The sequence below is a fragment of the Dendrobium catenatum genome, unplaced genomic scaffold (genome assembly GCF_001605985.2).
Source record: "Dendrobium catenatum unplaced genomic scaffold, ASM160598v2 fragScaff_scaffold_1360, whole genome shotgun sequence".
Taxonomy (NCBI): domain Eukaryota; kingdom Viridiplantae; phylum Streptophyta; class Magnoliopsida; order Asparagales; family Orchidaceae; genus Dendrobium; species Dendrobium catenatum.
Window position 1 is genome coordinate 533,016 of NW_021319822.1, and position 16,482 is coordinate 549,497.

Genomic DNA, 16,482 nt, shown 5'->3' on the forward strand with positions numbered 1-16,482 from the left:
GTCCATTTGGCCATAAGGAGGCGGGTTTTATGGCTAAACCCATCTGAATATTTCCACCCGGTGTCATTCGCCCCATCTAAGAGAGACTTCAACATAAGCTGGAGTCGTAGTAATACATGCAAATGACACTCCTCAAGAGTTGAATTGGACTTGACATCAATCTGATCAATTGTGTCATGCATCAAAGTTGAATTCTGACAAACATAAAATGCTTCTGACCGAGGAGTAGAAGAATCAAAAGTTGTTGGAATCATGTTGAAAACGCCTGGCATGGTTAACCCAGGGAATGGTTTATGCTCCATACAAGAAAACAAACTGGTATCTTTAGCCCGTGTGTTAGATTTGAAGTAGGTGGTAAGCATATTACTTGGACATTTGAAATTGGAGAGAACCCCATCGTTGTTTGGTGGCAACAAGATTTGAGCTTCTGTCAAAGCTTCATGTTGATTTGTGAGTTTATGTGACGTGTTGTTGATGGAAGGTGTTTCATGGAAAAGGTTGTCAAAACCATTAAAGGAACTTGATGAAGTGGATGCGATGGGCATTGAAGATACATGAGGCTTCAGGGTGCATGTTTGAGATCTTGTACCAATTTGAGATCCCATGGAGAGAAGTCCTGAAGCTAGAGATGAATATTTTGAAGATAAATTGTTGTCCTGTCTCTATTTCCATGCATCATCACGCCATACACTATTCTTGAAATTATATGAGCCCATAAAAGAAATTATAGAAGCAAACGTTTCTTGTGAATAAGTGATGTTCCAATCTACGTGCTCAAATCCAACTTCCCTGATTCCAAGTTGACGAAGCAAATGCTAAGTCTGTCCCACGAAGTTTGAACTTTCATAGATCTTGCTCGCATCATCATCATATATGGGTTGATCAAGATCAAGAACTCCACCGAACATGTTGTCATAGTACACGGGTTCATCAAAGATAGGCAAAGGCAACGATTTTGGCAACGGATCTTCAAATTCTTCGAATCTGAACTCAGTCGAGGGTGGTTTGGAAGACTGACAAGGTGGCACTTCAAACACATCTTCGTGGGTAGAAGAGATCTGATCATCTGAGTGCTCTCGTCCTCTTAAGGGTTTAGTTGAAACGAGAGATCTTGAATCCTTCGTGGCAGCATACTTGCCCCGGACGCCATTAAAGTCTCAGGTAAGGGGACTCAAATTTTTCCTTCATTCAATTCTTGACAATCATAGTTTGAGTCGAGCGATTTCTTGTAGGAGATCTTCGATTTCAGCTTCTTGAAGTGGTCGCTGAAGATTCCGGCAAGGTGACATCTTTTGGAGTGAAACTTGCTGGAGAAGAAGAGGTTCGACGACAGCAATAATGGATGGTTAAGACGAAGTCGGGGAAGAAGGACCTCAATTCCGGAGGAGTCGATCAGTGGTCGACGACAGTTCCACAGCCAAATAGCTCTTTCTCTGCGATCAATATGACGTCTAGAACACTCACACTAAAGAAGGAAAAACACGTTCTCTTATTTCAAGAACCACACCAAGCTTGCGAATGTCCGGATAGAGTCCGCTTGGGATGGTCGGCCTAGAGGCTTTCTGGAGAAGCCAAATGCTTTATTGGCTTATCTATTTATGTCTATGAACCAAGAACCAAGCAATGTCAATCGTGCCTGTAAGTCTAGCCTGGCATTCGGACCATGTCTGTCCGCTTCTTGTGCCCGACCAGCGTGCTTACGCGGCCTTCCGCCTCCGCACCTTCACGCAAGACTTGCGACTCCACAATAGCTAATCAACGCTAGTTGGTTCTTGCGGGTCCACAAATTACGAGTCAAGGATGGATGTAAAAAAGAAAATAGCAACAACCAATTTTTGGGAGGCCGATTTTGCTGTTCTTAATGGCTTCTTCTTGTGAAGGTCAATGATGCCGGCGACGGATGCGACACGGCAACAGACAAGAACGCCAGTAACTTGCCAGCTATGATACGAAATGATGCCGGTGAGGGGGGGTGACACGGCGACGAAGACAACACACGAGCTGCCAGAACTTGTAGCCCACACATAACCCAAGAACTCCTTGGGAGGGGATCACCACCTTAACTCCTTCAGGGTAAAGAAACCCAAGACAAATGAGTAAAAGAACTCAAATATTATTCATTTTCAAATCCCCTATTACAAGCAATGGCTACCTATTTATAGACAAAGGTAGTCACCTATTAGGCTACAAACAATAAAAAGCAAGCACTAAACCTATGTAGCCATATAAGCTACCAAATAAAAAATAAAACTAGCCTGAATTTAATACAATCAAACAGCTCAACTCCAATGTTACTCATCCAGTTCTCATAGGAAAAATCTTTGTAGACACATCAAATCAAACAAAACTTAAAAAAAATTAGACAACTAGAATTGCATCAGAACTCAAAATATCATTGTGTTCATCCCAACGTGTTCATCTCAACACTCATATCCTAAGATTTCAAGATGTATAAACTTTCAGATTTTCTTGTTGGCAGGATATTCATCTTTTAACTTCCCAAATGTGCCATATCTAATGTTTCGTAGCAAATATATCAAACATTTTCTACATGATAACAATCTCTGTATGTCGTTGGGCTTAAACCATACACATTATCCAGCCTTCCTGCAATTTCCTAAGGATGCAACATTAAGATATGATTATTTGTGCTTAGCTTTTTACTATTTATCATAATTATTGCAAGAATTTCTAGCTCACCACATATCTTCTGCAACGAGAGGTAGAAGAGTCTACTGATCTAAAATATATTGAAGATTAGAGTGTATAAGATTATCATTTCAGAATAAACTCAAATACCATCAAATGTGTAAGAAATCAATTTTTTAAATTGACAATAGGCAAATAAAGTAACAGCTAAATACAGACAAAGAGATCAAATCTCCTAGAAAATATGCAAGATGCAGATGATCTTTCAATCTGATTGAAACTCAATAAAGGTAATAACATATTTTGGATTCTTCCCATTACCTTCTGTTTCCTTTTGAATTCTTCCCATGTTACTGTGTGGGATTTATTAAGGCTGGCCAATCGAGCAGCATGCCACTCTGGTGAATGAAATGTACCATCAACCTGTGACGGTCCTCATTAGAAAAATTCAACTTAAGTGTTGATTAAATACAATTACCCATAAATGGTAAGAAAGATTATTCTGGAAATTTTAAAAGCATTTAAAATGGTGCCAGAAAGCTCATCTGATTATATATGCACCAATTCTTATGGAAGATGCATTGAAAAGCAGGCATGCATGAACAAGATATGAATTGCATATAAACGAGTACAGTCAATCTAGGCATATGAAAAAACCATTGCAAGGTGAATGCTCACAATCAGAGAGGCGGACATAACTCACACATTTCTTTATGTTATCAACTAAAATACAAATGCAATGGCCCAAGCAATTGATGACATATACCAGCAGCTAATTACAGCACAAAAAAACCAAATATCATCTTTAAATTGGAAGCCTTGAAAACTTCACTAGTTAGCGTTAAGTGGTTAGTATAGTGAAGTTCAATCACTTGGCAATGTATATATTGAATATAGTAATACCAGAAGAAATTATTGGATGTAAAAATAATAAAAAAGAAAAAAAAATAGTAATACCAGAAGAAGTCACTTCCTTGAAGAACAAGGTAGTACCATACGGCATGGCATGTTGAATGATAAGAAACTTAACAATAAACTAATAAACATAGAGGACAAGGAAGAACCGCACAAAAATAATCCTAGTTCTTCTTACTTGTTATAAGAAAAAAAAAAAACACAGCTGCACCACCAAAAGGTAGCAAACATTATCATTATACATCTTATAGATCTTGGAATGAAAAACATAAATAAATAAATATGTCAGTTTTGTTAAAGATGGGCTTGGGGCTCACCTTGGAATTTGGGCAAGGTAATATGATGGAATAATATCTCACATACCTCTTAGTTGGGCGCCATTACTGAAGCAAGTTTAGACGAGCTGCGAGCATTTGTCTTAAAGCGCCAGCAGTGAGGCAAACACTCGCCTTGATGTAAGAAATGTGCGCTAATACTTCAAGTGTTAAAAATAAGTTTCTTTTTTATGATTATATCTTGACAATGAATGATAGGAATAAAGCATCAAGAGTAGGAGAAACAACCATGTGTCCTTGGAAACAAGTTCATCAAATATAGATGCCAGAACTTCAATTCTACAGTTCCAAACCTTGAAGATGAGAAGCATTAGTAAAAAAAATAAAATATGAGATAAAGGGCTATTGATGTGGTGATAGAGAATGGATATACATTATAACGAAGATTAGATTATTGCATATGAATGTTGCACTAAAACTAGTTTGCAATAATCAATGTCATTAGATTTGTGAACTTGGAGCACAGTAGAAGTTAAAATTCATTTTTTTTACATTTAATATGACGCTGATATCTTATACTCCTGAAAGTATTACATATAATTGAAGCAAATTTATGATCCATATAACTATCTTGTTTGAGCACCCTACATTATCAGGATGAGGGTCTATGATGGTGTTTTAACACCACAAACATGGAGAAAATATGCAACCTTGCACCTGGCGCTTTTGAAAAAAATTGAACTACATGTATGCACACAAAAATATGTTCCGCTTACCCTAGTTTCAAACTTATAGATTGGATCCACACCCAATGAAATGGAGATTAAACCACACACAACCCAATTGCAATATCAAGACAAACAAAAAAAAGACATACCTAGAGCAAGAGAATCCTGCCAACAAACGCAGATTTTAGGTAGGGTAGATTTGAACAATGAAGGCAAACTCAATCAATGTCATTTCTTGCAAACTGGGTTTCCATAAATGAAATCAATCACACGCTAAATGTCATTATGTGTGATGATTGTTTGATACTTACAATTTTAACGCCAAGAACAATCAACTATTTGATTTTAGACAAGTGGTTCTTAAGATATAAGGAGAATGATAAATGAGTTTGACATGCATAAGATATCAGGAGAAGAATCAACAAGTTTGAGTTCATAAATGCCTCTTCTACACATGTTTTCCAACACATCACATGTATATTTTAGTTTTCTTGAAATGCTTGACAAATGGGCAGGAAATCTTAGAATTCATTAAATTTGGCCTTTAACTTCTTTCTGTTTGAAGGATCTGATGCCATTTGCAAGAAAATAGTATGATTACTAGCCTACATCAATAACAACAACAACATTAAGCTTTTATCACACTAGGTAGGCTAAGTGAATCCTTTTTCTCGATTGTGTCATGTTAAGAAACAAATTCTCATTTAAATTTAATAAAGAAATGTCATTTCTAATATTTTCTAACCAGGTCTTTCTAGGTTTATCTCAACCTTTCTTAACATAAGTCAAATCTAATATATCTACCATCTAAACCGGGTCATCGGAAGACCGACGTTTCATGTGACCAAATCATCTAAGGCAACTCTATCTAATCTTATCAGCCACTGGAGCTACTACAACCTTTTCACGTATATGCTCGTTTCGTATCTCATCTCTAAGAGTAAAGCCACTCATCCAACTGAGCATCCTCGTCTCTATAAAACTTAACTTAATGTTATGCTTCTCTTTTAATGGCTATCATTATGCGCCATAAAGCATTGCAGGTCTTACCATTTTATAGAATTTTCCTTTAAGTTTGATGGGTACTTCTCTATCACACAATAAGCTCAATGCATTCCTCCACTTCAACCATCCAACTTAAAGTCAACTAATAATATCCTCAGAACCTCATCTATTTCACCATCACTCTGAACAATAAACCTGAGATATCTAAAACGTATACTCTTATTAATGACTTGATCGCCCAAAGTCACAATCCCCCAACTAGATTTATCAATACTAAAATTATACTCCATGTATTCGATTTTAGATCTACTCAAAAAAAAAATCTTTAAATTCCAAGGTTTACCTCCATAATTCAAGTTTATCTTTAACTCCCTCTCCATTCTTATCAACAAAAAGCATATACCAGGATACATCCTCTTGCAAATGTCTAGTAAAAGCATCCATAACAAAAACAAATTAATATGGGCTTAAGGATGATCCTTGATGTAAGCCAATTGAAATAGGAAAATACTTAGTCAAACCACCTTGATTTTAAACACAAGTAATAGCTCCTGCATACATATCCTTAATGACTTGAATATAAGTATTATTAACCCCATTCTTTTCTAGAACTCTCCATAGCACTTCTCTTAGAACTTTATCATATGTTTTCTCTAAATCAAAAAATATCATATGTAAATCATCATTATTCTCTCTATGCTTCTCCATCAAACCCCTCAATAAATGTACAGCTTCCATAATAAGCCTACCCTGCATGAATCCAAATTAATTTCGAGAAACATTAGTATCTCGTCGTAACCTATGCTCCACAACTCTCTCCCATGATTTTAAAGAATGACACATTAAGTTAATTCAACTATAATTCGCATAATCTTGTGCATCACCTTTATTCTTAAAACAAGGAATCAACACACTCATTCTCCACTCACCTAGCATTTTTTTATCCTCAAAATAATATTAAAAAGTTTAATAAGCTAAGAAATTCCTTCACCTCCTAAGCATTTTCACACCTCTATTGAAATATCATCAGGTTCAATAGCTTTTCCCCACTTTATTTTCTTTAAAGCATCTCTAACTTCGATTTTACTAATACGCCTATAAAAACAATAATCTCTATTTTCATTTTGGGTGTTGAGGTTACTAAAATCAATCTTATTCTCACAATTTTCATTGAAAAGCTTAGCAAAATATCTCATTCATCTTTGTTGAATATTCTCTTCTAGTAAAAACACTTTTTGATCTTCATCTTTAATGCACTTCACTTGAATTAAATTTTTACTACACGTATCTCTTTACTTGACTAACTTATACATATATGTTTCGCCCTCAACATTTAAACTATTATATCAATTATTAAATGCTAAAATTATTGCATCACATATAACTTTCTTAAACTCCTCAAAGGCCACTTTATATATTCACCAAAATTCAGAGTTTTTACATCTAAACCCATTTTTACAATAAAGTTTCTTATTTTTTATTTTTTCTTGAACATTTTAATTTCACAACCAACAATATTTATTAAAAGGAGCTTTTTCTTTCGATACTCCAAGCATATCCTTTACAACTTTCTTAATATCACCATCTACTTTTTCCCACATAATAACTTCCTCATGCATAGATAAAATCTTAAGATCTAGAATTTTACTCGCAAAAAATATTTTTATTAATGTTTTAAATGCCCCCATCTAATCCTAAAATAACATTTTATTTTATTTTTTATACTATGTCATTTCATCTTAAAGTCTAAAACTAGTAAGCAATGATGGATATATAAACTTTCACTCAAAATAACTTTACAATCTTTTTAATCTAAACAGTTTATTTTTTTATAAAAAAAAATAATCAATCTGAGTTTTACTATATGCATTCTTATAAGTATTGAGATGTTCATCTCTTTCTTAAATAAGATATTAATAATTATAAAATCATAAGCTAGAGCAAATCTAACTAGCATGCAAAAACATAATCAACTCAAGGCATCATTTTGGCACCAAAATATGCAATCGTACATGTTGACCCCTATACCTCAAACCACACGAGAAAAGACCCAAACAGATGAATAAAGCGATACATGTCTTGGCACCAAACATCACTTGAAAGGTCAAACGACCTCTGATTGCTAAACGGACGGCGTCATTGCGATCAGAACGCCAAATTCTGCTTGGTCGAGACCCCTCGCAATCAAATCGGATGAGATCGATCAAAAGTGATGACCGACAACCGAAATTAAAGTGTGATGCTGATCAAACGACGTCAGATCGACGAACTGACTTCGTCATTGTGTCCAGAACGTCATCAACCTATAAAAACTACATTTTGTTTATTCAATTTGAAGCATTCGGATTGGTGACAAGGATCCCGAGGCAACAACACTAATTTTGAAAAAAATCTGCTTCGTCGCTATCCAAATGATGTCCATTCCTAAAATGTATTTCATCACTGCGACCAGAATATCGCGAATATTTAAGAACTACATCTTCTATGTTCAATTTGGAACATCCAAATTGATGGCACAAATTTCGAGATTAAACAAGCATATTGATGAGAATATGCCTCGGCACTGCCCAAACAAAGTTCGATCGCGAAACGAACTCTGCCATTATGTTCAGAACATCCTGAATACTTAAGAATGACAGCAAAACTTGTGCAAATTAAAACATGCGAGGAGGTCAACATGCATCCCAATGCAAAGTGCAAATTTCAAGGCAAAGGCCTCGGCGTACCCCAAAGGACATCCGATTGACGAACGGACTTCACTGTTGCGTCCGGAACAATGTCAATACTCTAAATGCACAACCAATTTGTTCGAATGTGGTTGTGCACGAAAATCAAGGAGATTCCAAAGCGACAACATGCATTTTTAGAAAATCAGGTCTCGGCGTCGCCCAAACGACGCCCGATCTTGAAACGGACTGCGTCGTTGGGACTGGAACATCGGCAATACCCTAAATCCACTATTAATTAGTCTAATTCCAATAGTTGGCGAATTTGACACGTTAAACGAGCCAATCGGTACGCAAATCAAGGTTTTTTTACCTCGCTCATGCTGTTTTGTCATTCTTAATTAATGCATGAATGACTGGAACATTAATATAGCATTCACTTAATAAAAATTTTATAAAGAAATAGATGCCAAACAGGGAAAAGACTCCAATCAGCAATAATGCCCATTAATTCATATATCTGATTTTGTGCAAATTCCTGCTCCTGTGCGTTTTGTTTCATAGCTGTCTATCTATTTCGGTTGTTAAAATGAAGCTACAGTGGTTTCGTTTGGGTCTCTCCTTCCTACACCTGCCTAAGCCAAGACTTGAGGCCAGAATTTTGTTGCCTATAATCTCTTGTTCTTCATATTCGAACCTCTGGCTCTCTGCTGTTCGGAACTGGTCCTCCCATTCTTTTCTCACGTTCACAAGCTTCTCCACCTCTTGCCCTGTTCTGACGCCCAAAACTCCGTCCACACCTCATGGTTCTAAACAGCAGCAAATCTCCACCTCCCCTCTAGCAACAACTTTCAGAAGGGAAAGATACTTCTAAGAACCGAACCAGCTCCCCCTTTGCTGCAGAACTAACTGCTGCATTCCAACTCTCCGCTTCGTGGTATCTCATTAAGAAGAGTGCACAGGTTACCTTATTTAAAGGTAATAGTTGGTGACAGTACAATGTGCTTTGACTCTCTACCTCTATTAAATCTATTTTTCAATAATTCTTTCTCTGTTTTGCTGAAGAAAAACAGTGGAAAGAAGTGGAAATAGTAAGGTGAAAGAATCTTTCCTAGAAAAAAGTGCAGAGCTTCATGAAAAGCTACAGAACTTTGTCCACTTGTTATTAAATGAGTTCTGTAATTCTGTAATTTGTTTATTCCACTCACATAACCACTGGAGCCTCACTCACATAACCTGCTACATTCAGCCCACTAGAACCTCATTCAATTAGCTCACCATACTTGAATCTTTAACTCCACAAAGCAGCCCATACACTTCACTCACTTGCTCATCTATCAAACAGTAGCTCCACCCTTTAGCAAATCCAACTGTAATCAGCCCAAAACAATCAATTCTTCTTAGCCCAAATCCAAAACAGTAAATCCCTGATTTTCCCTTTCATTTTTATTTTGGCCGTGCTTTATTTTATCAAAGTATCATTGTTAGCATTAGAAGAATGAGGTTTCCAAAAAAAAAAAAGAACGAGGTTTCCAAAAAAAAGGAGAAGAAAAGAAAGATCCCAAAAAAAAGAGAGTGGAGGAGTTTCAAAAAAAATGAAGAATAAAAAAAACTGCAAAGGAAAGAGGGGGATTAGAAATGATTTTGTGTATTTTTGTAATATGTTTTGTACACTTCTTCTACATCATCGTCGCCGACCCCGAAGATATAATCTCCGAAACTCAGATTTCTCATTCTCGTCGTTTACGGCGGACCAGGGAACCACTTATATGCGCTCTCGTAGCACGATGGGAGGAAACCCGGTGCAGTGCTTATGACGAGGCGGGTAATCACTTTAAATCCCATTTTCGGCGTTTGCGATGGACCGGAGAACCACCTATACACGCTCTCGTAGCACGGTAGAAGGGAACCCGGTGCGACGCATACGACGAAGTGGGTAAGCCTTATACACGCTCTTGTAGCGTGGTGGGGAGATCCACTTATGTTCTTCGTACGGGTAATTTTGAAGACCCCATACACGCTCGCGTTGCGTGGTGGAATGAAAGATGTACGACCCGATGTCCCCCGACACCTACCATACAAACTCGAGTAGCGTGGTGGGATGGCCTAGTTTCCCGTGGTTTCTCCTAAACGGGGGAGATGCCGAGAGGCTGCCGAATTTTCAGTGAATCATGGACAAAATGTAGACAATTTGAATTTGAGCTTGGACTCGGATTTGAGCAAATAAAATGATTTTACCTCAATTTAAACAATAACTAAGCTTGCAAATCAAATGAAATGAACAAAGATTTAAACATTTAAACAAAAATACCTTGAACAAGACTTGGACAACATAGGACTTGAACAAATGCAAAAAGAGCTCGAACTCAAGGTTGTAACGAACTGAATTTGAACTCAATGTGACTACAAGGGACACATAACATGAGCTTGCTACTTGGACAACAAAGGATTTCAATCAATGTTGGACAGCAGGGAACATATTTTAGAATTCGAATGATTAATGAATACTTGGGCCTAAATGAAATGAGCTCAAACTTGAGCTTAATTTGAGCACTAAGAAGACATGACTTGCACTCCATTTGAATGTTAATAAGAAATAATTTGAACAATTTGAGCACAAGCAAAGACTTGCAACTTGATTGCAAAGGACTTGATCTTTAACTTGGATATGAATTACAATGACTTTGAACTTGGACAAAATAGAAATGAATAAGTAATCAATAAAAAAAATTGGCCTGAATCATGACATCGAAGTCCTAATGATTGATAAGAATGATGAAGTTAAAAAAGTCAAATAAACAAGTGATGGTTCATGTATGAATTGACCACAAACTTTGACATGAAGTCCTTTTTTGGACGATAACATTCAACTCGTGACTATAATCTCTATGGAATTGAGACATCAATGAATAAGATAATAATTCATCATGCAAAATTGCAAATTATCTTCAAGGATGAAGAATTTGCAAATACAACCTGCTCGCAAGTAACAAGGAGGTGTGATGAATATGACGACTTCGACAAGTATCAAGTAGCTTGCAAGATGTACAGAATAGGTCACCTATGAGTGATGATAATTCGCCAAAGTGGATGCTAAATCATTCCTACAGTCGATAACCAATCAACATCAATCAAATATATCAACCTTCTACAAGCAAGGATAAAAGATCTGGAATATATACTCTACAAAGATAAATGTACGTGTCAGATGTCACTTATAGATAGTAGTAGCAAATGTACTGAAAAGACCAAAGACCATGCAGCAAACGCAAGCACACCTACAAGCTATCGTAGCAGTCGTAGAAGACCCGTCATATGCATTACATGCTATACACAAGCAAACACTGGATAATGTGCAGCAGATACAAGCTCCTATGAGCTGCTATAAGAGACCCACTGTAAGCATTATATGCCATCTACAAGCAAATGTCGCCTTTGTATAATTAATACCATTTGATTGAAAGTGAATACACCAACTCCCCACAAGCAGAAGTAGATGATATGCATCAAATACAAATATCTACTAGTCATTGTAGAAGATCTGTTATGCACTTGATATGTCATCTACAAGGCAAATACATAAGAGAACTACAACAAGTGCAAACCCATATGAGCTACTATAGGAAACCCGTTACACATCCAAAGTATTGCCTACAAGAAAAATGCAGAATAACTACAACAAATACAAATGTTCGTGGCCGGCTCTAGAAGATTTGTATGCAAAGCAATGACCACGAACAAAGACATCATATGAATGCAACTATCTACAACCCAAAACAGAAGATTCGTTAGTGCACTATGACACACCTGCAGAAACCAATAAGTAGTACACGACAGTCTACCTGTATAAAGCTGCGGATAAGTCAATTCAGAAGTTGCTACGTAACGCCACCAGATCTGCAATCTTCGTACAAGCAAACAGAAGGCGTTTATAAATATTTCTAGAAGTGGCTCCGCACATGCACCGTAGTTTGTATACACATAGGTACACAAAAGGGGCAAGGGTAATCACAAAACCCGCATTGGCCCCGACGAGCATGTTGTAGAAACACATGTGACGTCTAGAGATTCTGCGCGGGTCAATAAGTGAATTCAAATTCAAATCCGATACTTCTATATTGATCAATAGGAGTTGACAGGATTCGAACCATCAAACAAATACACGGTAATGGCGACCGATATATTTGTTTTAATACATTCATATTAGGTCTTCAAGGCCTATAACAATAAGAATTCACTAATAAAGGCACAAAGCCTACGAAACCCGATCCCTTATCGGCAAGTTGATAGGGTCGACAAGGTTTAATCAATGGAAATGACCTCCTTCACCCCGATGATGGCCACGTTGAACGAAATCTCAACCGGAGGGGTCCACTTCAAATACTCGAAATGCCACCCAAATACTCATGAAATCCAAAATCCCAAAAATCTTAAATTTCAAAATATTTAAAACTAAAATTCAACTATCAAAACACTTAAAGCATAAAATACAACCACCCTCCGCAACAGTTTGTCGAGATGGACAAATTAAAATTTACTTCAGCTCACAAAGAGCTAATATCTAATCGAAAATATCACTATGATCCATTCTCAAACAATCTGCTGCAAATAAGGACGTGGTACGTGTCCTCTAACCGGCAGTTTTGCCGCCAAATTGCACCGCAGGATAAACGGTTATGACCCTGGGCCCTCTAAACCGAGTGGTTTTGCCGCCAAATGGCACCACAGATAGCGGTTATGGCCAGAGCCAATACACTCCTTAGTGGCATCAAATCCTTGAGATATGAATCAATAGGATATGATCGATAGGGAACAAAGCCCTCTGTTAGCTAAGGTGGATTCAAATTTATCACCTTAGATAAATATTCTTCCTAGGTCTACAAGGTCCCCTTGGACGAAGCAACCCAAGGCTGCCAATAATGATCCTTCTGTCAGGTTGGGTCAACTACCTCCTCTGACTAAGTAGACCAAGGACCACGATGGCTCGGGACGACGGAACCATGAGATCTTGATCGGGTCTATCATACATTCCCCCACCATCCGCTTTAAGTGCAAGATGGTGAAAATTTCTACTTTAAATATCAAACCTTGAACTTTCAACATCCAAATCCTTCAAACTTCCAATTCTCAAGCTCATGCTGCTACTATATGTCGAATACCGCGTATCTACGGGTACGACGTGTTCATTGACAACTAGCCTTAATCGAAAGTTCTCTCTCGTTATCGAGAGGGGTAATTAACTATAGGGGCTTATGCCTATAGGAAACCAAAACGCATATCATAAAATCCTCGCAAAATGAGGGAAAAATCTCTGGGTAGTGTCTTATCTACAAACCCTTCTGCCTTCCCAAAATTTACCCCAGAACTTAATTCCATTAAAACCCCCCCAAAAGAAAATCAGTGTGGGCGGAGGCCGGGGCCGAATTTTCGGAGCCCACAGTACATTACACCAATTTTGAAAACATACAAATACAAGACTTAATAAAAAATGACCTGCCAAAAAAGATGAACTCACAAACTGCCCTCAAAGATCTTCACTAAAAGTCAAACTTCAGATCCATTAAGCATTAACATTTATAGTAAATATTTTTGGTCCTTTTATTTCATTATTTTAAAGTTTCGAATCCAAAGCTTACCTTAATTGATCTTCTAAAAATCATCCATTAACCAAACTTCCTACCACATTTAAATTGTGTAGATGAAAATGCATGATCATTTCAAGATGAGAAAAAAAATAAAGAAAACTATAAAAAAAATCAATATGTACAGGTAAACTTGAAGTAATGCTCATTTTTTCATATATATATACTTCTTTTTTTTTTGTCAATTTGAGAGGTATGAGAGGGAAGGCTTGATTTTATTATACACAATCATCCTTATATATAGATCTATACAGGCAATCTTAATAGAGAAACAAATAATTACAGAAAAATGACTAATTGCCTTAATATAATCCTTCATAAATTATCTTCCTACCTTATGGAAAGTGTTTCAACGTGGGCTTCCCATGAATCTCTTATTTGGAGCCGTGAGAACCATACGTAAGGCTAAGATTTAACACTCCCCCTCAAGTTAGGGAATATAGATCTATTATTCCCACCTTGTCAATCATTCTGAGAAAGGCAGAGTTGTCAAACCCTTTCGTAAGGATATCTGCAGGCTGATTTTTTTATGATACATGGTTGATACATATTAAACCACTGGCTAATTTTTCTTTAATGAAATGTTTGTTCACTTTTATGTGCTTGGTCCTGTCATACTGGACTGAATTATGGGCTATGCTAATTGCTGATTTGCTGTCACAATGTAGCTTCATGGGGTCACCTCACTTGATATTTAGGTCTTCTAGAATCATCTTGATCCATAGTAACTCTCATATTCCCAAAATCATAACTTTATATTCTGCTTCAGCACTAGATCTTGCTACCACATTCTATTTCTTTCTTCTCCATGTAACTAAGTTTCCTCCTAGGAATGTTGATGTAGACAAGGGGGGGGTCAAATCAAATCCTAATATTTGATTTTTGACTTCTCTAGTTCATTTATGTCACATGGAAGTTTAGCTCATTATGAGCTGATTTTTAGTTCATTTATTGAACTAAAAATTAGCTCATTAATTTTTAATCTTGGCTTTTCTCCTTCCCCCCCTTATTCTTCTCTTTTTTATGTAATTTAACTTGTTCTTTCATCTTCCTTTTAACTCTTGGGCTACTGCAGTTTTCCTGTTGGTTTTCCTCCCACGGGTTGCTGCTGACCCTTTGGTTTGCTGCCTTCTTTACTACTATGGCCCCCCTTTTTACCGTGAAATGAACTTACCTGCTGGACCTGGGATTTGCCTCCTGGTTTCCTGTGCTTGGCTGCTGGAACCGTGGCTTTCTCCTTGTGGTTTGATGTGTCGTTTGGAATTTCTGTATGCTACCTTCTTTACTGCTATGGCCCCCCTTTTTACCGTGAAATGAACTTACCTGCTGGACCCGAGATTTGCCTCCTGGTTTCCTGTGCTTGGCTGCTGGAACCGTGGCTTTCTCCTTGTGGTTTGCTGTGTCGATTGGAATTTCTGTACAAAAACCTGATGGCTTTTCAATTCCCCATTTATGTGTGGAATTGAAGAGGTTTTTGGGGCTGTTTTGGGACAGATTTCTGTACATAAATCTGAACTGAATTTTGTGTTTTCATTTATCCCTTTTAATTGAATTAATTAGTGGTTATTATAGCTGTTTGTATTCCTCTTTTATGCCTATATATTGAGGATGTTTTGTGGTTGTTTTAGAGAGGTTATGATGATAATTTTTGAGACAAAACCTGAGAGGTTTTCCTTGGAAAAAGCTTGAGAGCTTTGTTCCACTTCTTCTTCTTCTACTTCTATGAAAATCTTGCGAGCTCTTTCCAACCTTCGTCTTGGCTTCTAACCTCTTTCGTCTCTCCGCAAGTATCCACTCCATTGTATCCTTCTCAAGAAAATGCAGTTTTAGGATTGATGTTTATGTCATGTTTGTGTCAAAGTTTGTAAGCGTCGTTTGTAAGAGTTTTTGTTTGTAAGTCCTTTTATGATATAAAAAGTTTGTGTTTGTTTTAATTTATCTAGTTTTATGAGTTCTTGATATTTTGTAGATCCTAGAAAGAGTTTTCTTTTGTGATAAAAAATTTAGGTCCCTTTCTCAAATTTTTGATTGCATCAATTTGGTATCAGAGCAAGTTAGAAAGTCCTAGATTTTGGTTTGTCAAGTTTTGATTTTGTTTGTCAAGTCAAGTCTTATTGTGAGTTTTAAGTTTTTAAGGTTGGTGAGTCTTAAAATAATTGTGAGTCTAAGTTTTTTATGTTAAGTCTTTTGAATCTTTTTTGAGTTTTTTTTTAGTCATTTGAAAAATGAAAAAAGATAAAAAGACAGAAGAAAGCAGACCAGAAGAAATCGAAGATCCTATGGATAGGTGGATTCCGTCAGAATCAACATAACCACTACAGTATGAACTGTACAAACTTCAATCATGGATGCAATTGTGTACAGAAAGATACATGAAGAAGAAACAACGTTTGCAAGATCAGTTCCTACAAGAACGAGAAGAGATCCTGAAGAAATATGAAGCTAAGATTCAAGAGTTGGATGCTCAGTCTTCGCCTCCTCGGAAGAAAACAAGAACTGACTCATCGGAAGCTGAGTCTTCAAGAAGGGGAGTCTGATGTAGGCAAGGGGGGTCAAATCAAATCCTAATATTTGATTTTTGACTTCTCTAGTTCATTTATGT

General features: G+C 36.9%; 1 protein-coding gene across 1 annotated transcript in view; it reads right to left on the reverse strand.

Moving 5' to 3' along the window:
- Positions 1–2,970: 2,970 nt before the first annotated feature.
- The window catches only part of LOC110116006, a gene marked incomplete at its 3' end in the record, with an annotated part of 26,605 nt that continues 13,093 nt past the window's right edge, over positions 2,971–16,482 (reverse strand). Inside the window, 1 exon segment of the mRNA XM_020849432.2 lies at positions 2,971–3,072. Within this exon segment, the coding sequence (XP_020705091.1) occupies positions 2,971–3,072 (102 nt within the window).